Below are 27,121 nucleotides of genomic sequence, written 5' to 3' on the forward strand. Positions count from 1 at the left end.
ATTACTGCATTTCCTGGTGGTTTGAGGAGGAAGAAAACAGAAGAGAGGTGCAAATAAGCCAGTTTTCCTCTAAGAATAACTGCAGCTGAAGCCACAGTTGGCCACAGGATGCTGTCCACAAATGTAGATCGACAGACAATCCATTGTGCTTGGCTAATAGAAGTGTGTGTGTGTATCTATAGCTATATCTGTGTGTATCTTCATGGTGTGATATCTGTATGAGACTATTACACTCAAGCCAGATTGGTTGTTGAACTTCAACTTGGTTACGTTTACTCAAGGCGTGGCAAAAGCCTCCCTATAAAGGAGAGCAGGGGCAGTGCCAGCCCCGTGTGTTGGTGTTGGCGGGAGTTACGCTGGAGGCACTGCAGGTAAAAAAAAATCCCTTTGGTCTTTTATTTAGCACAAGATGAAGCAGGTGAAATACGAGTAATAGGGCTGGGAAAGCACCACAGACACATTGAGAGGGATTTGCCTTGGAGAGACAGAATAAATTAGAATCCCTATCCTTAATGTTACCTGGAGGGAAAGAAAAGATGAATTTGCCATCCTAGAAAGAGCCTCCTTTGTAAAACGGTAAGTTGTCAGAAGTAATTGGATCAAGTGGGAGTAGAGATTCTGAGATGAGGAGGATGCTATAGTTACTGTAGGCTGCTGTTAAATGAGGTAGAAAAAAGGTATCTGGAACTGTCCTGTGCTGTGTATGCAAAACGAGAAGAAAATTGACTTAATAAATAGCCGGAAGGGAGTACTTCACAGGCTGTTTGGAGCAGAAGGTCGTGCAAGATGCCACTGGAAAAGTAATCTCCTGGAGGGTTGCCAGAGTGTCTGGCTTTGGTTTTGATTTTCTGTGGTACTCAAGGCTTTTGCACATGGTGTGTGCAAGGAGCTGCTGTCCATCTGGGGTTTGAGATGCCCATGTTCTGCTCCCTGCACTGCCTCCTCAACTTGCTGCTGTCTCTGCAGGAGTCTGCTGATTCTCTCATTTATTTTTTCCTCTGAATGCTAGGGAGAGATAATAAACTCACACCTTCCTTCATTATAATATAATTCTGGAACTGAGTCCCTGAAGTTTTTACAATACTTCAAGTATGTGAATGACAGGATCTTAGAGGAAAGAGTCCTGGTGTTACAGTAGCCTATATTGAATATTATGTGGAGATGAAATGTAGCTTGATAGTTTGGAGTGTTTGAGAGGAAACAGGGGAAGAAGGGCTGCTGGCTTTTTGGCTCTTCTGGTAGTCTTTGTTGTGTTTGAGAAAATTAGTTGGTCTTTTTAAAGTACAGAAACTCAGCTAAGACAACATATAATGGAAATGTTTTGAAAAAATCAGTGGAGAGGAGAAGGTTCAACTATGAAGTACACATGGTTTCTAATTGCCTATTTCTACTTTGTACTCTGTGAAAAATACCAAAGCCATTGAAGGAAGTAATGTCTGTACTGTGACATAAATCTTTGTGTGAAGTGTAATTAGCTGTCAGTAGCATTTGCCACCAGTGAATACCTGATTATAGTCGTGGCTTGACATCTTTCCTGAATGAGAGCTGGAGGGAGACAGGACACACCTTCATTGCTACCTTTTTTAAGCTGTTCAGTGCTGGGAATGGTGGCTGCTTAGGGTTCCCCCATGGATTTCTGCAGGAGTCACCAACCTTTTTGCCCTGCTGTGCTCAGAGGCTTCTCTTTCCTTCCTGTCCTCCCAACTGCATCACTTGATCTCTTTTTATCCTTCTCTCTGTAGCTTTTCCTCTGCTTACCATCTTTATCTTCTTCTTTGCTGTTTGTCCCTTTCTCAGGGACAGACAACACAGATGTCCCTCTGCCAAGAAGGAAGAGGAACCAAAAAAGGGTGTGATTCCCTTCTCCATTTCAGATAAGTAAGTGTGTTGAAGGAGATCCCAGGACTAAGTAAATATATGTTTAGCCCCCTCCTGAATGTTTACCCCCTTCTGAATAATAATTTCTTTCCTTATTTGAGTGGCAGTCTCTTTGTTTTGTTTAGAGTTTGACAGTATGTCTGAACCAGCTTTTGTGAGTGTTGGAAATCCCTCCCTCTCTCCTTGTGTCTTGTGGCAGGGAGCAGTCCAAGGGCAACATCTCTGATATCCATTCCATTATAACTCTGTCCCTTGAAAACCTTTCTGGCTCTCGAGGTCAGTAACAGAAAGAAGCAAGAAGGCAATATTCATCTTTAACAACTTCTGTGATCTTTGCTGTTGCTGACGGAGCTGTGAGAGCCATGTGGGAGAGCTGTGGCCAGGATTCAGGATGCTGCTCCAAAAGAGGTGGCCATTAGAGCAGGCAGGGCACTGCTGGCCAGGTCCTGACCCCGTGAACCCTATGTACTGACTGCAGAGGGGCAGCGGTGGGTGTAGAACCCATGTGTCTATACTGATGAAGATATTCCTGCAAGGGAATAGCAGTTAAGTGTGTTATTTTCCTCAGTCTGGTTGCTAATTTAATCCCGATATGTTAAACAACGTAATTAAACACACACACACACATGCTAAAAACTCTTGTTCTCTGTCAGAAGAGAGGGAACGCGTGTCAGACCCAGCCTTCAAGCTCTGTTAATTTTAATTTGAGTTTTGGAATTAGTAATCAGTTTTGCTGGAACACTGTTTCAAGAAATAGATCTTAGCATGCACGGAGCCTGGGCACAGTTTCAAATGAGTATTTGTTAAGAAGCCATTCCCTTGTCGTGTTATGGTACATTACATGAGATTTATTTCCATTGTATTAAAAAATGCAAACCCAGGGGGAATGCTCTCTCTTCTTGTTGGCCGAGGGTGGTTTCGGATTTTTATGTGGGGCTTTTAATTAAAACAATGAGATGCAAAACCACTTATTTGTTTAGGCTGTTGTCGCCATGCCAGGAGGCTAAGTGACTTGAAGCCCCAAGAAGGGTGATGAGACTAAGTAAAAAGGGTGTAGGGAAGGGAGTGGGGGGGGGGGGTCACACCTGAAGGTTTCACACCTTCATTGTGGCTGAGCTGTGTTTTTGACATGTGGGAAGAATTCACAATATAAACCTGAGGCTTTCCTCTTGCTGAAGCCATCTGCTCTGTTTGTGCAGCAGCACCAGGGACATCTCAGATCTACAGATAGATTTGTTTGGTAGAAAAGAGCCCCTTCATCTACAAAAAAATTAAACAAACAACCAAAAAAAATCAAACAAGCAAACAAAACCAACCAACCAACCAAAAGAGCTATGGCATCCGGTTGCTGGAAAGTGAAACTAGGTGACTTGAGGTTAAAAATTAGCACAGCAAAGTTAATTAACTGCAGGTGAGCCTTGCCCAGGGCATGTGGTGAATTTTCCAGTGCTAATTTATGAGAAGGTACATCTTAAGTGGAAGCTGGGAGCTGGGGCCAGGAATCCCTGGATCAAGTGTGGTGGCATCCATAAAGCAAGATGCCAGAGGAGGATCATGGTGATTATACCTTTAAAAGTTGGCTGATAAGGAGCTTCTTCTTTCACAAGAAAAGAGGCAAAAGGGGAAATATAGCTCAGAATAGTCAATATTTTGGTTTTGTGAGGGCAAATGGGAACGAAGGATGAAAACTGGTGTGGACCTGTCATGTATTTATCCAGCAACATGTATTTTTGTGTGACGACAGGAGCTGAAGAAAACAGGAGGCAAGGCAGGCTGCACAACCTTCCTGCTACTTCTCTGAGCCCTGAAACCACAACAGAACCTTTCAGCTGAAGGGACATCCCCAGGAGGTGGTGCCCAGGTGTGTGTCTCTCTGTACACCCATGTGGCTTTGGGGAGCACACCTCAAAACTTGTGCTCTGGTTGGACAGAACAAGTTGCTTTCTTTAAGCTCCAGTGCCACTAGCCCCTCCAAATGTGCAGTTTTTCCTCTTTCTTGTGCCCTTCTCCCACTCCTGTCCTAAAAGCTCTCCCATCCCACAGTTGCAGTGTCTCCATGGAAGATGAACTACCTCCCTTTGGAACAAAAGTAGATCTTTGATGGCAGGAATCCTGCTGTGCTTTTTGATGCTTGTAAAGGGACAAAGCCCTCAACAGGAGATTTTGGCTCCTGCATCCATCCCTTGCTGTGCCAGCAGGTGTGTTAGCAGGTCTGTTCAGTCCAGGTTTCACTGCATGTACAAAATGTTCATTTTCCTAATTAAAGAGCCCTTTTCTCTTAGACACATTAGCAGAGAGGAGTTTGACCATGCTTCAGACTGGAGTACCTGTAGATGCCACGCAGTGACTGCCCAGTTTAAACAGCAACTTGAAATCCTGTGCCCTGGGCACAGCTGTGGTACCTGACCAGAAGAGCCCTGGGTACCTGTGGGCATTTCCCTGCTCACACTCACACTTCCCTGCATCTGCAGCTCCTGTTCCATCCCCTGTACTCACTTATATTGCAGCTGTACCTCAGTGCTCACACAGCAGCTCACTAACAGCTTTGCTCTGTCCTCAGGGAAGACTCCAAATTGAATTTGTAGCACTGACAGCACTGGTTTAAGATAAACCAGTTGGGATTTGATGACTGCTCTTTCCCCATGCATTTCCAGCTAATAAGGATTTTGTCACTGTGGCTGCCCTCAGTTCTGCAAGATGCTGCTCCACAGTCCTCCTGGTGGGAGAGGGAGGTGTTACCCCCACTTCTGATGCACCACTTTGCATTGGGAAGCTGATGGCAGTCCTTGTCTTCCCCTCACAGGAGAGGGGCACGATGCTCGCCCCCAGCTCTGCTCCCACGCCAGAGCAGGGCTGGCAAACCACAGGAGCAACGGGAAACCTCCAGAACGTGAAGAAATTTAACAACCAGGACTTCAGAGACCTGCGAGCCTTGTGCCTGAGCCAAGGGCTGCTCTTTGAGGATGCCACCTTCCCTGCTCACATCAGCTCCATCGGCCCCACCCTGCTCCAGGAGGAGGAGCGCCGGCAAATCCAATGGAAGAGGCCAACGGTGAGTTCCACCAGCTGGGGCTTTTTGTAGCACTGCTGCTGAATGGGAACACTGATGGCTGGTGTCTAAAGGCCTGCACTCTGGGCTGGGAGGTCTGTGTTGAGCAGGAAAGTAGACCTCAAGGGGAACAAGGGATTGTGTGGAGGGAAGATAACCTCTGCAACATGAATGATTTCATTAGGTACGTTTTTGTGGGAAGTTTGCTTCCACCTGTGAACCTGACTGGAACTACTATTCCCACTTTGATCTGCTTCTAGAGGATTTTGTGCAAACCTGAAAAGTTGTTAAATTCTGTTGAAGATCTCTGATTTCTGTAATCCAAGCGACTGACTCAGCAATGCCTATTTTAAAGTAATTGGGACAAGGCAGGAGATGAAGAACGTTTGTGTGCTGATTCCCAGTTGCAGTTTAATAGGCAGTTATCGTCTGGCATATGGAAGTTTAGAATGGGAGGTGGAATCACATGCTCAGCTCTTTTATCCTAGGACCTAATTTAGAAACCTTCCTGTGGTCCAAGTGCTCTGTACAGCACTGCTGTGTACCATTTGCTGCTGGTGCAACTCCTGGATGAGCCACGTGCTGCCCTTTTTCTGGGTTTTGATGAGCACACCGCTAATGCCTGGGGCCTTTGGCTTCCCTGGGCTGGGACAAATCAGCTCGCATCCCTGGAGGCAATGCCTCAGGGTGTAGAGACAGTGACTGTGAGACTGTAAAGAGACAGCACAAAACTACAGGAAAAGATTTAGTTGGATAGCAGATGCATTAGGGCAGTGAGGGTGTGCTGGAGCTTGGCAGCGTGGTGGCCTTGGCACAGCAGCAGCAGAGGATGCATCCAGTGTGGATGTCAGACTTATGGATGCCAGAAAGGAAGCAGAGTAGCCAGGACAGCCTGCAGAGCTGCTAAATGTGGCTGCCTACATGGAAAGGCAGGAAACACAGAACATGGATTAGTAGGTGTGGAGGTGCTGGGTGCGGATATTTGGGTGTCCTCTGTGGAGGTGCCTTGAAGAGATCATTCTCTGCTGCAGAAGCTGCTCCTACCACAGGCTGAATGTCTGGGCTTCTCCTTAGGCAGTTTTCCTTCAAAGGCTGGTGTCTGGTGAGAGTGCAGCTGGTGCTGTGTTTTTTACACCAGCACCCTGCTTATGGGTTCACAGCAGGTGGGAATAATCTCTCTTGAAAGTTGGTTGTATTAGGAAAGTAAGTAAAAATGCAGAGGAGAAAAGTTAGTTGCCTCTGTTTCCAGTGTGAGAGAGAAAAAATAGGATAACTAAGCATTAGCCTCACAAAAGACAAACACATATATTAGAAAGGACTCTCCAGGGGCATTTTAAAGATGAATAAACTGGAATAAAATGTTATGATACAGTTCTCTTAACTACTAACACCCTGGTGCTTTTGCAGCAGAGAAATATAGCACTTCAAAAGCATACAAAATTACTTAGAAACCCAAATACCACTGATTTTGAGGCACTGCACTGTGGGATGAACATCTATCCTACTCTAATATCCTGAGAGTTATTTCATGTGCAAAGGGACTGATGTATCTTGCCAAAAGCAGAATCTGCTGCTGCTAGTGCTTGAAGTTTGTCAGGTGAGGCAGGTATTGGAGAATTCCCTTCTATTTTGCTGAATCCATGAATACTAAGGTTGTGAATAAAAGTTTTTATGCAATTGGTTTCAAAAATTTGCATATGTCCTCTCCATCCCACCACTCCCCTTCTGAAGAATTTTTTTACAGCTGCCAACAATTTTCCAGAGTGTTTTTTTGGGAAGGAGCAGGATCAAAATCTTTGGCTTTACTAGAGCTCTCCTTCAAATAATTTAAGCATATGCTCATGGCCCAGGGTTCATGATGTGAACATTGAAAAGCCTTTTGCTCTTTTATAGAGGCTAAAGCAGCATCACCAGCTGCTTTTCTATGACAAAGGACAAAAGTTGAGGCTGCTGACTCAACTGGGTCGGCTGGAACAGAAACTCAGGATTCCAGTGCTGAAGAAGGCCCCTTTTTTTTTTTTTTTTCCTCAGTTTGACCAAAATTTTCACCTGTAGATGTCTCCCAACCATGCAGGCTTCACTTTTCCAGTCAAGATGCAAGATAAAGGGCAGTGGCATCAACTCAACTGCCTGAGGAGGACAACCAGAAATTCTCAAACATCATCATGACAGCCATGCTGTCCCATGGTGACATCAAAGTGTAGCCTTTCCTGACAGAATGAAGCAGAGGCAGAAGAAGTTGCTGAATCACAGTGTTTTCATTTATAGAGCTGCAGGTGTTTTGAGTGAAGGGTCAGGAAGCAAATAAAGTTGTATTTGCATTTCATAAGTCCTGAAAAGCCAATGCTGTCCAGTTGCCTCTTGGAAATCGTCCCCCAGCAGAAAGAGGGAGGTATCAGGAGTGGTGGTGCCCCAAATCTGAAGTTTTTCAGCTGGGCACCTTTCACCCATGAAGAAATATTTGTACAATCTTTGTTGTTAGGCCGTTGCAGTGCTAACTCTTAGGGTATGTGATCCCAGGTGTTTAAGCTACCTAAACAACTCAGCCAAGAGATACCTGTAATTTCCCCAAGAGAGACTGTTTCCTACCTAAATACATCTCCCAGAGACTCAGTGCAGTTGTATCCTGCTGACAAATCATGGCCAATTTAACCTATATCAGTATTTTTCTCAGCCTCCACCATTAGCTCCCTCTGACATTAAAATAAAATTTGTCTGGAATTGTACCTGTGACTGGCATCTTAGTCCTAATAATCTCTTAGCCCCCATTTACTGTCATGCAGTATCTGGTTATTTAAGTGGTAGATAGCAATTATAACTGCTGTCTTTGTTCCAGATCCAACTGAGCAGTTGAGCAACATGCTGCTTCTATTTTACCTTGTACATTGTCAAGAGAATTGCCAATTATGCTCAGAGTTTGGAGTCTTCATATCTGGGGTAATGTATAAAGTAGAGAGAAAACAGCTTGATTTCAGACAGTAACAGTCAGCCGTGACAGTCAGAAACAATTGTTTGACTTGTAAACTGATCTTGTTTAATAGGCATGTGCCTGAAAAGGGAGGGAAGGTGGATCAAGAGCACCAAGACATTTGAAATGTCACTTTTCCCAACTCTGCAACAGTTACAGTTTCCCATCAGATGGGAACTGCTTCAGGCTGTGTTTGCATCCCCAGGCCCTCAATCTATGTCCATTGGAATGTGCAATCTGTAACAGAGATTTTGTATGTGGTACTTCAAGCGTTACTGGAGGTCAGGCTGAAGGTACCAGATACAGCAGGACCTCACAATTAACTATTCCTTTGGCTCACCAACAGTTTTAAGAAATGGAAAAGAAGTTCTATTTTAGACTGAACAAAGAATTTTCTATAGCTAGGCTTTTTTAAAGATCAATAAAAGGGAAATTCTCCGTGAAGAATTATGTCAGATTTTAAAAACTGAGATGCTCCTTTTAAAATGTTCAGAACAATTCTTTTTCATTGTTTGCTGCTTTTCCTTCACACAAGCTATTGATTGGAACTGAGGAAGCCATTAAGTGATTAACTGTTGTGGAATATGCATTTTTATTCAATTAATGTTCAGGCCTAAAGATTTCTCTCTGCTCTGATCATAGTACATAGCATAATACTGTGCAGATGCAAAAAGAAATTGAAGGAGGATGGTCCAGATGATGTAAATTGTGGTGGTACTAAATGTGGAATGCTTTACTTCTGCTAACATTGGTTATATTTTCAGATATGATATGTGAGAGGGGAGAGAGATTACCACCTGTGCAGCAATGCCTTGGCCCTGCACCAGGGATAGCACTGTGCTCAGTGTGGTGCCCATTGCAAATGTGAAGGAGAGTCCGTGATCGTCAGTGCTTATCCTTTAAGAGAAGGCTAAAATGGGCACAGGGTGAAGCTGCTGAAGGCTTTTCTGAAGGGTCTTCAAGGCTGCAGAGTATTGGTCCTGCCCTGCTCACCTTTGGTCTCTTGGGGGCCCTGTAGCTCCCTTATGGAACAAGGGGAGGTTGAGCAGGAGCTGGCATAAGAAGGTCTGTCCTCTGATTAGCATAGACAGTTATGTGTGGGGGCAGCTGGAAGAAAAACTGCAGGGTGGCCAGTGGAAGTTTGAGGATCAGCATGGGAGGAATCTCTGAGTGTCTCTAATGTGACTTGTAGGGATGTGCATGGTGAAAGGACTGTCTGAAAGAGCCAACACGGGGATTTTCTGCATGGTCAGTCTGTTCAGAGCATCAGGGCATGGACTCCTTGGGTGCTGTCTCAGGTGTCTGGGGTCAGGTGATGAGAAAGGTAGTGCCCAAAAGAATTCCTTGGATGGAAGGTGCAGAAAGAGGCAATGTGAGCTCAGGCAAGGGGTACACCTTGTTCCCATAGCAGAGCCCTGCACGAGCACCTAAAAAACACTGGAGAAAATTATACTTACTGAGCCAATGTTTGTTAGGTGGGAGAAGTGTTCCAGCATTTGAATCACTCACTTTGTGAAAGGACTTGCTTATGTTTTTAATTCCCTTCCTCTGTCCCTTCCCAAAGAAGACATAAACATCTTTCAGGAGCAGAATATCTATTGTTATCCTGTATAGTTTTTGGTGATTATTTGTTCCTTGGACTGTTATTTATTTCCCAGAAATTTCCAAGAATTAGCATCAGCATTAAGGAATTTTGAATCCAGTAACTGACTTTAAAAAATGGACCATTTAAAAAAATAATTTTGAAGTTAGCATCTCTCTAGACGGATTAGCTGAGCTGGATTTCCTATTGCATCAGCCTTGGCCTGTCTGTAGCTTGAGGGGACTAAAAACCAGACTTCATTCAGGCAAGAATTTAGACAATAATTTGAAGTTAACCCAAAAACTTGTCTCTAATAGAAGAGGAGGAAAATGAAGAAAAACCTACCAAAACCAAAAAGAGGCAAAAGAGATGCAGGTTGTCACACAAGCTGCTTTGATGAGGAAAGTTACAGGAAATGTGTGGCAGCAAGGGATGGTGGTGTCCTGCAGGTCTGTCACTTTGGGGCCAGTCCCTGGCATGAGCCAAAGCTGCTTGCCAGCTGTTTGTGGTGGAGTTCACAGCTTCAGTCTTTCCCAGGGGCCAGGCAGCTCTTGGATCCTGTTCAGAGTTTCTCCGTGATGAAAATCAAAATCAATTCTCCTTGTTCTTTCTGAGCGTGCGCACGCAATCAGTGTAATTGAACGGGAGCAGCATCTCCCCATTGTCTCAGCCCTTGCCTACTCAGCTGATTGTGCCTGACCTCGACTCAGAGTTCATCCCTGTGGGCCAGGGAAGCTGCAGTGTATCACCAGCTATTACATCTGTCCTTCTGAAAGGTGGAAAATATCTATTTGCATAGTATTTCCCAACTCCACAGATCTTTGGGGAGAGCTGATTGTGAGGGGGAATTTGTGCATCCTAGCTGGATTGGAAAGCAGTGCTGCTGTGATGGTCTGCTGACTGCCCTCCTTCCCTGTTTCTCAGGCTGGGCAGTCTTAGGCAGGATTATATGGCTGTGTTGGCTGGAGGGTAGTTGGTAACACCGTAGACAGATTTACTGTATAATCCCAGGGGAAGGTTCCAAGACCTCTAAGGAAGCTGCCTCTTAAAGGCTCCAGGTACACAGGACTACTTCCCTTGTCCACCTCCTTTGCCTCCTTTGTTTTAGCAATGAGCCACACAAAGCAAACAGGTTTCAGGTAAAATCCGAGCTGGTTTCTGTTTTTGTCTGGTTGTTGACATCATTTCATCCTCCAGCAGGACCTAGCCTTCACATTTGTGGGCTCCACACCTGTGTGGAGTCTGGTGAACTAATTTTTCCTATGCAAAAGAGAACTGGAGCAGAGCATGGGTTTTCTAAGCAACCAATGCATTTGTATTGAAATCAGGCAATTAAGAATTGAGCTATTCTGCTGTAAAGCAGGGAATTGAGTTCTGTCAGTGCAAGCAAACCCCTTGAGAGTAGTCTGATTTTTCCTATTAATTTTGGCTTGCTCAGTTATCCTCTCCCTCTCCAATCTGTTGGCGTAAAGTCATTGCACGTCAGATCTGGTGTGGCCCAGCATACCTTATATTGTGTGGGTTGGAAAAGACCTTTAAAATCTTAGAGTACAGCTCAGCACTGCCAAGCCACCATGTCCCCCAGTACCACATCTACATGTCTTTTAAATACCTCCAGGGAGGTGACTCTACCACCTCTGTGGTAATAGGAACCCTAGCCTGTTCCAATGCTTGGCCACCCTTTCAGTGAATGAGTTTTTCCAAATATCCTACATAAACCTGCCCTGGCACAACCTGAAGCCATCTCCTCTTGTTCTGTCACTTGTTACCTGGGAGAAGAGACTCTGTAGCTCTTACCTGGCTACCATCTCTTTTCAGGAAGATGTAGAGAGTCATCTCCCTGAGTCTCCTTTTCTTCAGGCTAAAAAACCCCTCAGCTCCCTCATCCACTTCTCCTAAGACTTGTGCTCCAGACCTTCCATTAACTTTGTCCTTTGTTCTGCCCTCCCTCATTATCCCAGCTGTCTTACTTCTGTGGAGGTTTCCTGTGGTTATGGGATGTATGAGAGTGGTGTGACTGACCCTTTCTCAGCACTCTGCTGGGCAGTGCCTTCAGCCCAGGGAACTGGAGTACCGTGTTTATTTCTTAATCCACGGCAACACTATTACAGGCACAGCAGTGCTGCTGAATTAACATTTGTCCAGCTGAGCACAGTTTGGCTTTCAATAAATAGCAGCCTTTTTATTTGTCATAGTTTGTGTGAGTTGAACAGGGAGCACAATGACTCATGATGGCAGGACGTGTAAGGATGGTGGAGCTGCAGCAGAGGAGAGCAACACAAGTGTGGTTGAAGGGAAGGATGTGGACCTGTGGTGGGAACAGAAACAGGGCTGGGATTTTGTTTTAGGGTTAAGGTGAACTGACCAGGAAGTGGCTCTGCAAACAGTCAGCTCCAGCCTCTTAACCCTCAGTGGCCTTGTGCCTGCACTCAGGATCATGCTGGGCCAGTGGGGAGATGTGTGGGAAAGTGGCCAGAGCCCAACTAGAGCAGCCTGCAGCCAGACAGGCTTACACTGCCTAGGAAATCCCACCTCAGGCTTCCAGTTTTTCACAAAACTGTTTGACTGTGTCCTTTGCATGTCTGCATGTGGTCTCCATCTACACTACTCACCTCCAGCTCCTTCTGGGGACGTGTTCCTTCCTAAAAAATTTCAAGCAATTATACAAAAAGATTTAAAGACAAATGTATGTACAGGACACTTTTCTTCCACCTCTCAGATTAATTCTCTGTCTTGCTCTTTAGATGAACAGTACTTCTGTGGTAAGACCATACTCTAGAGGATGAACTGGTTTGAACTTGAACTTCTCTTTCCTTTTGAATACATAATGAAGACTTCAGTGGGGCAGGGAAAGTGAGTGATGAGAGCTTTGTCCTGGGGGGATGAGTTCAGGCAGAGTGCTTGACTTGCAGCCCATATGGTTGCCTTCACTGCCGGGCTCATAGATACTCTGAGAAGAGACCACGTGCCTCCCTGAGCTCTCTCTTCTTTCCCCCTCCAGCTAAAACTGAAAAGTCTCGGTGCAAATGCCACAAAGCCTCATCATTTCTTAGTCAAACAGGACACTGCTTCTGGAGAGACTCATAGTTAAAGCTGTGGTTTCTCTCTTTGTCATGCAATTCAAGCAGCAGGAAATAGTGAGGCTTGCACATTTTGTGTAGTGGTAATTACATGTTTAGCTGTGCTTTGCAGTAGTGGACAATATGGTGTTTTATGACTGCTGTATTCTTGCCTTTGAAGGAAGAGGAGCTAATTGGGGACTTCTTTTCCTCCCAGTTAAAAAGGTCCAGATTTCCAGAGCACTGCACCCATCACAATCATGACCTCTCTGTGCTCTGTCAGAAGCCCTCTGTGGGTTCAGAGAGCTGCTGAGCAGCCCCTTCCCCTGGCTAGTGGAAACAACACGCTCTGTATTGTGTCTCAGATATTGCCCTGGAGTCTGTGGGGAGTGCAGACTCCTGGAAGCAGAGCTCTGTGAGCTGTGGGTGGTGGGGAATACAGCATTGGAGTGTTCCCTCTGACAGCCACAGAGATGTCTGCGCATAGTCAAGGCGTGTTGGCTGAGGCTGACTTCAGATTTTGTCTTTTCTGGTTTTAGACTAAATTACTAGTTCCTCTCAGCAAGGAACCTGCTTAATGACTCAGCTCATCCCCTTTTGCTCACTGGGGAGTCCAACACCTTGGTGGGCAATAGAATATTTGGTGATGCATCTAATGGGCTGACTTTTGAGCCAGTCCCCACAATAGGCCAGCAGGATCCACAGAGCATTTATGAGCTTTAGCATCCTGGCATGCAGCAGAGCATCAGCCCTTTCCTTGGGGATCCCATAAAGACACAGCTGCCTTCCCATTAGTTTCAGGCTCATGCTTCTGGTAGCAGTTGTGCACTGTAGCCCAGTCACCCTTCTTCTGGCAACTCAGACTTCAAAGCCCCCAAAAACGATGCGGGGGAAACAAAAATACCCATTCCTTTATGCTGTTTGTTTTCTGGGATGACTGCTAGCAAGTCAGACATGCACAAGAGCACGGGCAAGTTCAAAGCCTTGCCATGTAGCTTAATCTGTCCTGCTTGTGGAAAGTTTTGAGTTCACACAGGTCAGGGGCACAAACTTCTCTGGGAAATGGAGGTAGGGAGGAGATAAAGCTGGGATGAATGTAGAGGAGAAGGGAGAAGGGCTCAATGCTGCTTCTTCCTTATTCAGTGGTCCACCACTGCTGCTGGTGGCCACACATCTTAGACCTGCTCCCGTGCCATAGGTAAATCTCTTGCTGCAAATCCCCAAAGTCTTGGGGTAGGTGGGGATGGCTGTAGGAAAGCATTCCTCAAGGAATTTGCCTGCTGAGGCTGCTTGCCCCCACGTCAGCAGCGCTATGGGAGCATGATCTGCCCACCAGCCTGGAGCAGTGACGTTGCATTGCATCTTTTCCTGACAGGGAAACTTTTTAGAGGGGTTTGATCACTGTGGAGCCATTTCAGGAAGCTGACAGCATTTGCTAATGCTGAGCTCACGCAACTGTGCAAGTCATGAATCACATTGTGAGCTGGTCTCATTTTTGTGCAGCCCTGTCAGATCAGCTGGGGAGAAGGAATGCCAAGGCCTGTTCAGGGAAGGGCTGCTGTATTATTTTTCTTACCAGGACTTTTTTTTCTTCCTTTTATCTCTTTGTTTTCTTACATGTGTGATGACTTGCCTATTTCAGGCTGATTGCTCTTTCAAAACAGAGCCTTACTGTGATGGAGAGTGCCAAGGGTTACTCATGGGGGATACTGAGGCTGCTCCTTCCTGAGCACTCAGATATCCCAGGCCAGTAGCAGACACAGCTGGGAGAATGGCTCACATTTCTGTGTGCAAAGCCAAGCTCTGAAGTGCTTCCCCTTCACTGCCCAAGCAAGACTCTCAAGGAAAATTCTCTCTGAATCAAAAATGTCAGACAGGCCTATGGGATTTTGCAAACAGAGATTAAGCTCTCTTTCTATATCTTCCTCACCAGAGTGAAGAAAAGCAGCCCAGGCTGACCTGTATTAGACCTGAATGGAAACACAAAAGGCTCAGAGTGTACAGTGTTCCCAGACCCACTGCTGAGCTAAAATATAGACCCCGTTCCACTTTGCTTGGAGACTTGTGTGTCTCTGCCCTGCTGTGCCCCAGGAAACTGCATGATTTCACAGCCAAACTCAGAGCTCTCTCTGAAAGGTGTCAGTAGCATTAGAAAAACCCAAATGAAAACTCAGGGAGTACCCACCCCCAAGTCTTCATCCCTAGGAATATCTGAGCAGATTAAAGAAAATATGACTGAGTATCTCCTCTGGTTTTGTTGGTGGCAGGCAGCAAAACAGGGCTCAAGAAAAGCATTTTTCAGATGTAGAAAAGGTAGGCAAGGTCTTAAGGGGCAGGAACGCACTGCTGGCAAAGGCTGGGTACTTCTCAGGTTTAATCGGTTGTTTCTCACCCGAGATTCCAAGGCTGGTGGTTCGTGTGGGCTCAGAGGAGTGATTTTCCCTCTTGACCTCTGCAGGATTCAGGGTCTGCTGTCTGACTCTGTATCTCTGTGTTCTGTGCTGAGCTCAGTGTGGTGCAAGAATGAAGGGAGTCTCAAGGTCTTGGTTTTCTTGGTTTCTCGTGTTGTTTATTAGTTCTTATCTTACAATTTTCAGTGTCCGGCCACGGTGTTCACAGCATCCTGGACACAAGTGACTCCCCCCGTGATGGGAGGTCGCTACCTCTTATACAGATAACTACGTACCCATTGTTTACAATTCTGTGCCAATGTCTATCACCTATACTAACAGGGTCATGTCTACTTTGATCCAACCCACTGAAACTATTTTGTGCCCACGTCACTACAGAAGATGGATGCCAAGGGAGAAGAAGAAGAACCCAGGGCACTGCCCTAAAACCACCATCTTGTCTCTTTGCATCTACATTCTAAAAATCCAAAACTACAAAATCTTCTACCTGGTGATAACCTACACTACTCTCTGTTACACATCTGTGACTTGTAAATTCCTCTCTGTGTTGGATGTTTTTCACATGGACCAAAATCAAAGACTGTGTCCTCCTGGGCTCTGGGCCAGGCAAACCCCCCTGCACAGACCCCAGACCCTCGTTTTTGGGTCTCAGGCCTCTCTACCGAGGTCTGTGACTTCCCAGGGCACCCAGAGGGATGCCCTGGACTCCAACAGGTACTCACTCTTCTTTGCATTTTCTTTCCTCCAGGAAATTCAGAGAAATCCTCGTTTGATCATGGATGGAGTTAGCAGATTTGATATCATGCAAGGAGAAATAGGTAAGGTGATACTCTTGGTTTGGAAGAGATCTGCACAAAGAAATAACTTGTGATTGCTTTGCTATGTTCCAAATGCTTGGTGGGAAGATGTGAACCATGGTAGCTGCAGTAAAAATCAGTGCAGCTCAATCTAGACTGGCACAAGTCCCCACACAACCTATTGCAGATATTTAACAGGATTCCCAAATGCAGCTGCTCAAACCTTTGTTACTTTTGTCTGGAATCTGCCTTCTGTCTCTGTAAGGCCAAGCTTAGAAATGGGGATCCAGCTGAGATGAGGCATAAGCTTCAAGAAGAAGGGTCAAACACAATTAAGTGTTAGTGGGTAAGTAGGCTCCAACAAGTGTAGGACTGAATTTTCTTTCCATCCTAAATGTCTTCATTTGACTGTCAGTGTTTTCTTTCCTGTGGATATTTCTATTCAACTCCTCCAATACTTACCCAGTATTGGAGTATGTATCTGCACCGTGTCAGTTCCTTCTTGTACTCCTTGACCATGCTTGTCTTTGGGAGCAGCTCTGCTCCCATGTAGAAAGAAATGCTTTTCCATTTCCCACTCCACTGAGAAGTTGAAGGTTTCCTAAAGAGTATTCTGGACTCAAGTCTCAATGTGACTGCAAAAGATAGGAGCAGCCTGAAAGTAGAAAAGGGTGGCTGGGTGACAGCAGGGCTCCCAGTGGACATTGCTGATGAATCCTGGGCAGTGCTTCAGCATTTTGGTGGGGGGGAAAGGAGACAGAAGAATGTTGGTTGCTTTTAACAAAGTGGTTCTTAGATGTTGCAGCCCATTCTCTTTCTAAAGAGTCAGCTGTGATCCAGAACAGCAAGTAAATGACTGAATGCATTGGATTCTTCCCTCCCCTGAGGTGACTGCTGGATGCTGGCTGCCCTGGGCTCCCTGACACTGCGAAAACACTTTTTGGAAAATGTTTTACCAAAGGACCAAGGATTCCAGGACGATTATGCTGGGATTTTTCATTTCCGGGTATGTATTCCCTGTGGTCTTGGTACCTCTTGAGCTTGGCTGGTGGGATTGCAAAGGGGTCCAAACTGCAACCCCACATGCAGCCCCACATCTCAACATCCTTGAATGCTTTCATTCTTCAATGCTGATTCCCAGTTTGGAACTTTGCAGAAAATCATGAATTTTTTAATGATTCTTTGTGTTCCAGGTGGTGCAATTGCACTTCAGGGAATTTGATGCCCTTTTCTGAAAGTTATGACTGCAAAGGCAGCAGTACCAGCTGTTCAGATAGATTTGTGTACATATATGTTTTAGATGGCATTCTGGTGGCTGCTTTGATTTGGGCAGTCTGTTATGGCTGTCATCTCACCTGCACTATCTATTTGGGCTCATTTTCTGTTTCCCCACTTCACCTTGCCCTTTTAGCTTTTTGAAATGGTTGGAAATTACAAATCCTTGGAGACAGATCAGAGGAGCAGGCTTTTGATATTTTGAAAAGAGATTTGTTTCAGAGAGAGGAACAAGGCTTTTTAGTAAATCTCACTTTCTACCAACTCCTAAAATTGTCTGAATCTCCCAGGGGGGTGACTCGGGTAGCAACTGGCAGGCTCTACTTGCTTGTATCTGAGTCAAACAAATATCTGGTGGGATTAGAAGAGCTTGCAGCACCATTAAACTCCAGAAGCTAAACTGGATGTAGAGAAAATCAGGATAAACTCAGCCATTCCTCATCCCCCTTATTTCACAAATCTCTTTTGTTTTATGCAGTTCAGCACCAAAGAGCTCTGGCAACGAGACTTCTTTGACCTCCTTGGCTCTTGTGGAGCAGCACCAGGAGGATTACTTTGTGGCCAGTCTAAATTTTGCTCTGTTCCTTTGCTCCTTAGAATACCAGATGTTTCTATCTTGGCCCATTTCCAGCATACGCTGCCACAGTGTATGAGATAAACCAGCTGAAGGGACACCAGTCTGCTTAAAACACATTAAAAGGATGCAAGCTAGATTGTCTTTCATGGGAGCTTTGAAAAGATTAGTTAGGTGCAATCCTTAAATCTTAAGCAGTATAAATACCTTACAGTATTTGAAAATGTTTTCCCTGTCATCTCATCTGCAAATCAATGCAACTGTTTCTGGCTTTCCTTGAGCAATAAACCCCTGAGAAAGCTCCTCTGAATGGAAATGCTTCTCTGCAATGCCTTTCAATTATTCCATCAAAGATATTTTACTGCCATCCACAGGCTAAGCCACCAGTCCTCAGTTCAGTGAAGGATCACAAACAAGGCATATCATATGCTAATATAAAAATTTGAGCTTATAACTTTTTTCCACCATTTTGGAGCTGGAGGATGTTGCCTCAGGAATACAAAGGGCTGCTCCGGTGTTCCTGTACAGCACGAGCTGTTCAGCTGCAAGAGTCAAGGGTGTTAAGCACTTCATCAGCTGTAGTTAAGATGTGCAATGTTTTTATCTAGGGAATAATTACAGTAATGTTATTTCCCCAGGGATTAAGTTAGTCCCATGTTTGTAGAGGAATCCCTTTCTCTGCCATAGAAACAGTGGTGTCTATGAGGCAGAGCATGTCACTCCTTGTGACAGTGAGGAGCAGCACTTCAGCTTGGGACAAAACCAGAAGTATTCTCCAGGGGATTACAGGGGGTTATTGCAATGTCCATCAACCCACAGCTGGAGGGATCTGCCCTGGGTGTTAATGTCCCTGCTCTCACATAGAAACGGATGAAATCTTTTAAGACCATAAATGGTCAAGACCTCAGTTTCAGGAAAGTCTTTTTAACACCATACAAAAGGTTGGTGTTAGTTGATAATTGATAGACATGGAATTTTTCAGCTTACTCGATTCTTGAACTGGATTTTTCTAAGATCTTTGTCTGGGAAGGAAAAAAAGGAGACAAAAAAACCACACAGCATTCTCCCTTTGACCATCAGGACCTTAAATGTGTTGTTGTCATCTTGAGACTGTTCATTTCTTTTTCCTTCTCTTAAGCCCAGGAAAATAAAGTCCTGATTTAAAAGGCTTATCATAAATATAGAAGCTAAGAACTTCCCTCTTTGCATCTTGCCTAAATAGCAATTCTTGGTTTTATTTACTACCAAATTCTCAGCTGCAGTACTTAAATCCCATAAAAGGATATAAAAAAATTTCATTAAGCCAGACCCAAGCCAAAAAAGTGATCCTCTCTGAAAGCAGGAGAATGTTTCTCCTGCTTCTCTTCCTTCACTCTTGTACTTCCAGAGCTAGCTAAAATGATCTGTGACAGTCAGGACAAAGCAGCTGTCTTTATCCAGTTGAACAAAGACACAGTGCTGCATTCAGATGGCCTCCAAGCTTGAGCTCCCTACCAAACATGGCCAAGGAACTTGACTTTTGGGAAGACGTCACTCAGTGGGTTTGGACTGCAGTAATCCCCACAGTGAGTTCTGTATGTTCTCCTCATTTCCTGTTGTGTTTGCCCATGAAGCACCATGGGGAGGTGTGGCTGGATGTCACACCTTTTCTCCATACAGACCTGCTCCTAGGTGTTGGCTGGTGACAGAAGGGCTCCTGAGGTGACTGAAAGGACAGCTGATTTTGGACAGTCCTTTTGCCTGTCTCTCCTTTGGGCAGAGGACAGCCAGTGGAAGGCTTTTCCTCAAGCTCCTCCCTGGCAAAATCAAGCAGAAGCCTCAGATGTCTCCTGGAGCTCAAGTTAGAGGTGCCACCACTAACCTAGGAAGGGAGAGGCCTGAGTGAGGCAGAATGTAAGTAGGATCAGACCTGCTTTCAGCTGAGCAGTCTGTAAGCTGCTTTGCTGCTGGGCAGATCTGGTCTTGTGTTTTTCTAGCAGAACAGCTCATTTTGGGGTTTTTCATTGACCGAAGCTGTTGAAATAAAATCATGCTAGACTAAATCTATTGCTGGCATACTTCCACTAGAGTCCTTAGCATTACTGCAAATAAGAGCTTGGCCTCTTATGATTTCGAATCATGCTAAGCTACATTAATCTGCTAATGACTCTGGAAATGACTCCTTTAGTTCATCCCCGCAGATCTCTATTCCTGTCTTCTCCCTTGAAAACTTTCATTAGTTGGATCAGCTGGAGAAACACCTGCTCTGTCCACATGCTGGAGAGACTGCCTGTGTCCTTCTCATCCATCAAGGAGATGGATAACACCTCAAAACAGTCTTTAGTCACTACACAGTCTCTGTCCATGACAGTGTGTCAGAGTCTTAATTGAAACACAGAAGAAAGAAAATTTAGAGGCTGGATCTTGACAGAGGCTCTCTGGCCAAGAGCTGTGTGGGAAAATCCAAGTGTGGCTGAAGAGTGAGGCTCATGGAATCCACCTGTGTGATTGTTCTTTATCTTCTTTAAATCTTTCTACTGCCCAAACATATGAGCATATTCCCCATGTTGAGCCTTTCCTCTCACTGATTGCAGGACTAGCTATAATCCCCAAGGACTTTCCCTGCTACTGGGAAATCCAGCCAATTGGTAGCTTGTTTAGTAATGGGGACCATTAGCCTGAGGCACTTGCACATATCCATGCTTTAGATTAATTCTTGTGCTAGTTCAGAAGGCTTTTTCTTGGCATGGCCATCGGTGCTTAAAAGAGGCTCATTATTTTATTTTCATTCTATTTATTTCCAGTTCTGGCAATATGGAGAATGGGTGGATGTAGTGATAGATGACCGGCTGCCATTCCTAAATGGAAGATACCTGTTTGTACAGCCCCGAACATCGAATGAATTCTGGCCATCCTTGCTGGAAAAAGCATATGCCAAGTAAATATACCTGGTCTGTTCTTCTACCCAGTGATGAATGCTTTCTGTGGGTGGTTTCACCCTCTGCCTTGTGCAAAGCACACAGGAAGGAGTTCAGGCTGGCAGCTGCCTGTGTGGTACTGTGCTTATGCAAGGAACCGTGGCTGCAGCAAACAGGGCCAACATAAACTGGAGATGTTGGCCTTGGGTTAGACCTAACTCTACCCAGCCCTAAAGGTAGCCAGCCCTAAATCTGTCCAGTTCAACTCTGGGATATTAATGCCTGAGAAGCAAAATGAGCAGGACAATTGTTGGTGACGCAAAAGGGGCTGGAATGTCCTCCTGATTTCAGGCAAACTTTTCTGTCTTTGTTTTACTTTCTATGTTGTCCTCTGTTTAAAACTGCAGAGTCTAAGCACGGAGGATTACCTGTGTTTACAGTCATTAATCAGAGATCATGTGGATATTTGTAGCAGGCAATGAGAGGAAGCATGACTGAAGAACTTGCCCAGACACAACACACATGCTCCTAGGATTCTCTGCTCAGCTCTCACTTCACAGAGAGCTCTGACTCTTAGCTGAGGTCCCCAGAGTATGCAGGGTAAATAATGCCTAATAAAGAGAGAACAATTTTTAAAAATCCTCTGGAGAGGGAAGGGATCAGATTGTGTTCCCTTAGCATTTACCCATTTTCCATTATTAAAAGTGCTGAAGAAAAAGTCCTGTGTTAGGGGTGGTATGAAGGGCTGGAACTTGGTAACTGAAGCTGGTGTAACATTTCCAATGCAGTGAACAGGAGATGAAGAAAAGTGATAAAAATTTTGGCAGATTTGGTCAGGAATAAGCAAATGTTAAAGTAGCGTGAGAGCAACTCAGGAAGAGGATGCATTTTGCCCTGAGATATCTCAGAAAAGTTGACTCAGGATTCAGTATCAATTTGCTGCATAAGATTTTAATTACAATGCATACCAAACCTCTATTAAATTAAAGTTGCAAGCAATGCTGTTTATGAGATTCCCATTTGAGAAGTTATTCCCCGGTGCCCAAGACAAATTCTTTTCATCAGTGTAGGACAAGGACAACTCTTCAAAATACAATTAGCTGCAGACTTCATTTGATTACATTCATTAAATACAGTGTGTATGGTGGGGTTTAACAGCATGCTCTACCTGCTCTAAGTACAGCATGTTCCAGCTTATTTGCTGTCTCAATAAAAACCACACGATAAAAACAACAAGGACTGTGTTGGCAATATTAAATTATTATCCTATTATTGCACTCTAGCAGAGTGAACTGAGAACAGTGCTGAGAACTCATTTCTGACTTGTCCTGGAAGCATGGGTATATACCTTCACCTCTTTTTTCCTTTTTCTCATTTGCAAAAGGAATACTGGCCATTTTTTGTGAAGAGTCCTGTATAAGTACGATGAAGAAACTAACAGTTCAGCTCCATTTGACTTGAAACATCCATTTGAACTGGTCACCCTTGGCTCCCTTTCCTGCTCAGAAAAAAGGAACTGGATGCTTCAAGATGAGATGCGGCTCATCTCCCTAAAATGCCTGTGTTGGCATGAAATGCACTTATTATTTTCCACTGTCTGTAAATGGCTCTGGACAGCTGCCTCAGATGGGGATGAATACATAGAGAAAACTCCCCCTTTGTCTCGTTCCTTCCACAAGGCATGTCTTGTGCCTGGCCAAGTATTTCAATCACGTTTCCTTTCATTACCTGGCCACAATGTCTGCACACCCTGGGCTCCCCTGTGCTCACCACCTCAATGCACACGCTCATTTTTAAAGCAAGCATTGTGCATTGTTTATGAAAACACAGTGTAAGGACTAATTAGCTTCTCTTTCTCTCTCTTTTTTTTTTTTTAATATATTTTTAAATTTTTCCATAGACTGCAGGGCTCCTACCAGAACTTGAATGGAGGCTACCTTTCAGATGCTTTAGTAGACTTCACAGGTGGAGTCCAAGTGCAGTTTTCATTGAAGGATCCCCCTCGTGATCTGGAGGAGATCCTGAAAGCAGCTGACAAATCTCGGTGCCTCATGGGGTGCAGCACCTCAGGCCAGGTGAGTCAGAGCACCTGTCACATGCCTCTCTTGGTTTACTGTGTTTGTACAAAGGTTGCTCTTTGGAGGGGAAAAGGAAGTCCATAATCACTCTATAAAATAGTTACAGTTTATGGACGCCCGAAGGGATCTTGGCAGCAGAAAGTAGATGAGATTATTTGGTAAGGACTCTAAAGGCATTTGGGCAGATGTAGATGGATTGGGCTGTTGGAGAGGGGGCTGCAGCTTCTCTCCTGGCCAATTCCACTGCAATAGAGTGGTGTCCAATTGCAGCAGGCCTGATTTCAGCCTCATAACTTTGTGGTCAACTGTGGCAAGGCCAAACACACCTCTCTTCTGTAAGAGGATGCAATTATCTCATTGTGGCTTGGAGGCTTATTGGTATTAATGCTGGGAAGTTGCAAAAGGTTTTGTGATACTCAGCAAGTACCTTTGATAAAATGTCTCCAAGGCTTTCTTTGCAGCATGTGACATGTGACTGCAAAGTGTGTGACATTGCTCCTGTGGTGCCTTGCTTCCTCAGGACAGGAAGCCTGGCTGCTGCAAACAAGCCAAGGACAATTCCCTCAGCTCAGGTGGCTGACCTGGCTGTGAGTGGCAGGGAAAATCTGCAGTCCCCCACTCTGACTGCAAGTCACCCAGTCCGGGTCATTCTGCTGTTGCAGCAGCTCTGGACCATGGAAGAACTTGGAAAGAAGTGTAGATCTGTAGCTTTGTAAAATTTCCTGGCTTGCTTATGGCTGCAGTGGGAACAAGAGTCACATTCCTGTGGAGTATCTCAGTATATGAGATACTGCTGTGGTCAGACCTGAGCCTTTGTTTAGTGCTATGGCAAATGGCAGTTCTGGGAGCTGGTGGCTGTGTCTTTACAGTGTGGCAGAAGGTAAAAGCTGTGCTTTCTCTCCTCTGCAGTCAACGAGAAACATAGTGCTGAGGAATGGGATTGTACAGGGTCATGCCTACACCATCACAGGAGCTGTGAAGGTAAGATCAGGGACTTGTTCCTGCCTGGAGATCTTGTACTGACAATTCACTGCAGGGCAGTTGCACTGCTGTTCCAGTCAGAGTCATTTGAATTAGGACTCTGGCACAACAAAAAGAGGGAGGATATCCGAATCCATATTGTTTTCTAATGGAAAATTCAACTTAAATTTACTTTTGTTTTGGAACACTTCAGCAGCAAATACAACATTCTGGAGATTTTCATTCCATGCTGACTCTTAAAAATGTGCTTTTGTGTTTCAAATGCAAGTAGAAGCACTAACTGAAATTGTGGGATTTGTCATATGATGCAAATCTACATTTGTTCAGCTCAATCACAAGCTGCCAAAAATCAGAGTGAAAAGTAAATCACTGGTTCAAGAACAGCATTTCTCCATCTTTTAAAGCTGTTGTACTCATGCAGAACTGCTCCTGGCTGAATATTAATATTGATGATCTGAGAACCAATTTATCACATGGATCAAAAGAAATTAAGGATTTTTTACAGCCAGAAGTCAGAACATGGCTTAGCCCAGTAAGCTGTAGTGCACACAGGGAGAGTTAACAGTGAAGAAGGAAACCAAACAATAGCAGTGCTGTCAAGCAAGATAGCTACAAAACATTTGAGTCTTGGAACATGAAACACTTTGGAAAGGGGATGTTGCTTTCCCTAAGCTATTTTCTCCCTTATCACTCTCTCTCTGTTGGTTTTCTCTATGAGCTTGGCTTTGGCTGATGTCCCCTCGTGCCATGGCATGCTTGGTGCTGTCATCACAGCCAGTGTGCTGCTTCTTGGACAACTCCTGCTTGTAGCCAAGGGGCTACAAAATGGAAAGATGGGGATTACTAAGCTCCAGAGAAGGCTCCAGCTGTCTCTTTGCAGGGCAGGGGCAGAAGGCTCCCCAGTTCTGTTGGAGGAGAAGCAGGGTGTTCCAGCCTCCTGCTGCTCCTGGTGTGTGCAGAGAAGTTTAAAGAAGTGCCAAGATATCCAAGGCATTGTCCTGAGGGGAAGTGATTAAAGGCTGGGCCTTTGCCTGGGAAGAGGCTGCCATGGTATTGTTTCCAACACTGCCTGTGTGCATAAGGAGAGCCAGAAAACAAAAGTTTGCTTCCACTGGTTGGTCCACTTCCACCATTTTGGCTTCACTGGCAAAAGTTAATTGCTTCTGGTTTAAATCAGTGGCAGCAAAAGGAGGAAAGCACCAGAAACCTCAGCTGTCGCAAACCACAGCATTGTAGACACAGACCCACAGATTCTGTTTATCATCAGCTCTCTGTGCTGACTGTTGGCTTTCACTCCAGGCAGTCTGGTGACCTCGTTCCTCAAAGTCTCTGCCTTTGCTGACTCACGGCATCAGATGTGCAGAATTAGGCACTGGAATTTCCCAAGGCTGTTGAATTCATGCAGTGTGACAGGAATGCTGCTGCTTCTCTCTGTGTCAGCTATTCATTGTCCTCAGGAAAGCAAAATGGGTGCAGTTTTCTTTCACACATCATTCCTTTGCAATGTAGCAGAAGGCACCAATTTTTTGCTGCTGGGAAAATGAGATCAGAGGTTAAATCTGGTCTCTAAGGTGTAGAGGAAGTTCCATTTTATTACCCTTCTCTTCACTGAATATCCCAATCATGAAAAGCTGTGACTGAGTTTGTTTTTCTTTCCTCTTTACAGATCCCCTACAAGAATGGCTGGAAACATATCATCAGGATCTGGAATCCATGGGGCCATGGGGAGTGGAAGGGGCCCTGGAGTGATGAGTAGGGTCTTAAAACTTTAATGTCATAGGGAATCAATCTTTTATAAGAACTTCAGCCCTGCACCCATTTTAACAAAACAGATATTTCCAAATCAGTTAATTGTAAGCATTATTTCCATCTGCATAGCAGCTGCTCGCAGAAATCCATTCCAGGGAAAACTAATGCAGCCTAGCAAGGCTCAGGTGTCCCTTCTTGTCGGTGTGTATGCATTTTTACCCAGTGCATAATTCTACATAAGTCATGGATGAAGGAGTTCTTATTTTCTGGAGTAATCTCTGACCACGTCCTTAGATGCTGGCCGGCTGCTTCTATGGAATTCTCCTGCAGCAATCACATGTCCACCTTCCTCCTCTTTCTTCTGCTCCCATAAGTCTGACTCCGGGAAGAGGATGGTTAAACGAGACCATGGAGTCTATTGAACACAGAGGGACAGAAATGGTCCTTGGTTATCCCAAAGGCAAAGTGCCAGGGGATGGCTTGAACTAATCTTTTGGATCCTTCAGGCAGCTTTGGGGATGAAAGGAGCACTTTGCTGCCTGTGTGGATAATCTAACATCTCTTTCCTAAAGAAAGGAATGATACAGACTACAACAGCGTCTTGCAAATAAATAGATCTTAGTTTTTCTTTTGGAATTGCATCAGTGTTTCCATGATTAGAGAGATGTTCTGGGGCCACTCTTAGGTTATTTAATACCATCCCACCCCTTCCTGTTGCTAGTACCACACACAAGCACTCTACTGAGAAATGTCAGGTTGGAGTGATGCATCTGGAAGGGTTGGTGGGTTGTGTAGACATGTCTAAGGCTGGGATAACAGCTCTCTGCTCAGGCAGCATCCTCCCATCCTTCTGGAAGGGTGAACTACAATCCTAAGTGTAATTGAAATGTCAGTAGCACGTTCACAGGTAAGCTGCACAGATCAATAAATTATCGATTCATGTGCTGTTTATTTATCTTAAACTCTGCAGAAAGTACAGTTATCACTTAATTATGAACATGCTGCTTGGAAACAACATATTTGACTGGGTAATGTGCTCAGTGTAATATCAGTGCTTCAGAGTGCTGTGGCTTGGTGCCTCACTAACCTCCCCAGCATGAGGACAGCTGGCCAGCACAGTGGGGAGGATTCCCCACCCCAGGGTGAGCAGCTCAGGCACAGCAAAGGCACAGAGTTTTATTTGCTGGCCTTGGCTATGAAGGTATCACACACAGTCCTGTTTCCAGTGCAGTTTATTCACTCCTCCTGATCCCTCATCACCTGACAGGCTGGTTAGAGGAATAGGCCAAAGATTAAAAAATTGTGCCTCACATCTTGTTGATTTGTTCTTTTTTGCAGCTCCCGTCAATGGGACCGTGTTGATCCTGAATACAGAGAAGCTCTCCTCAGAAATAAGGATGATGGAGAATTCTGGTATTTCCCTATTGATCCTTTGTCTACTGGCTTTTCTATTTGCCTTCATTATGGAACAAAAAAAAAAAAAAAAAAAAAAAAAAAAAAAAAAGTAATTTTGGCAGTTCTCTGTTCTTGGTGGTGCCTCAAGGCACCCTGTGTTAGCTACATGCAAACAGTAAATTGGAGATTGTCCTGCCTCTGTGGTTTTAGAGGAAACAAGACCTGAAAGAATGGAGTTGGCCAAGATTAAGTGACAGGCTGATGAAAAAAATGAAAAGTGAGAGAAGTATAACTCCAGCCCTCTGAGACCTGGTCATTTGGTCACACTGCCTCTCCTCATAAAGCATGTGATTTGAACCTTGGACTGACAGATGCTTGAAGGGGACAACTGGCTGAGCAGGTCACTGAGCTTGTGCACTTGACTGCTC

General features: G+C 44.9%; 1 protein-coding gene across 5 annotated transcripts in view; it reads left to right on the plus strand.

The window, feature by feature from the left end:
• The first annotated feature begins 333 nt into the window (after positions 1 to 333).
• LOC310907368 (calpain-13-like) overlaps positions 334 to 27,121 on the plus strand; it is a 48,867-nt gene continuing 22,079 nt past the window's right edge. For 4 of the 5 annotated variants that reach the window (XM_083857541.1, XM_083857538.1, XM_083857542.1 and 1 more), the window contains exons 1-11: positions 334 to 371; positions 1,798 to 1,878; positions 3,623 to 3,739; positions 4,682 to 4,930; positions 15,696 to 15,765; positions 16,632 to 16,750; positions 20,377 to 20,510; positions 22,391 to 22,565; positions 23,478 to 23,549; positions 25,216 to 25,301; positions 26,637 to 26,711. In XM_083857541.1, the coding sequence (XP_083713667.1) occupies positions 4,694 to 4,930; positions 15,696 to 15,765; positions 16,632 to 16,750; positions 20,377 to 20,510; positions 22,391 to 22,565; positions 23,478 to 23,549; positions 25,216 to 25,301; positions 26,637 to 26,711 (968 nt within the window). In that variant the 5' untranslated portion in view covers positions 334 to 371; positions 1,798 to 1,878; positions 3,623 to 3,739; positions 4,682 to 4,693. The remainder of the gene's footprint in view (positions 372 to 1,797; positions 1,879 to 3,622; positions 3,740 to 4,681; positions 4,931 to 15,695; positions 15,766 to 16,631; positions 16,751 to 20,376; positions 20,511 to 22,390; positions 22,566 to 23,477; positions 23,550 to 25,215; positions 25,302 to 26,636; positions 26,712 to 27,121) is intronic. The other variant, XM_083857539.1, reaches the window with a different exon arrangement.

The sequence above is a fragment of the Zosterops lateralis genome (assembly GCF_965231275.1).
Source record: "Zosterops lateralis genome assembly, chromosome: 3".
Lineage (NCBI taxonomy): Eukaryota > Metazoa > Chordata > Aves > Passeriformes > Zosteropidae > Zosterops > Zosterops lateralis.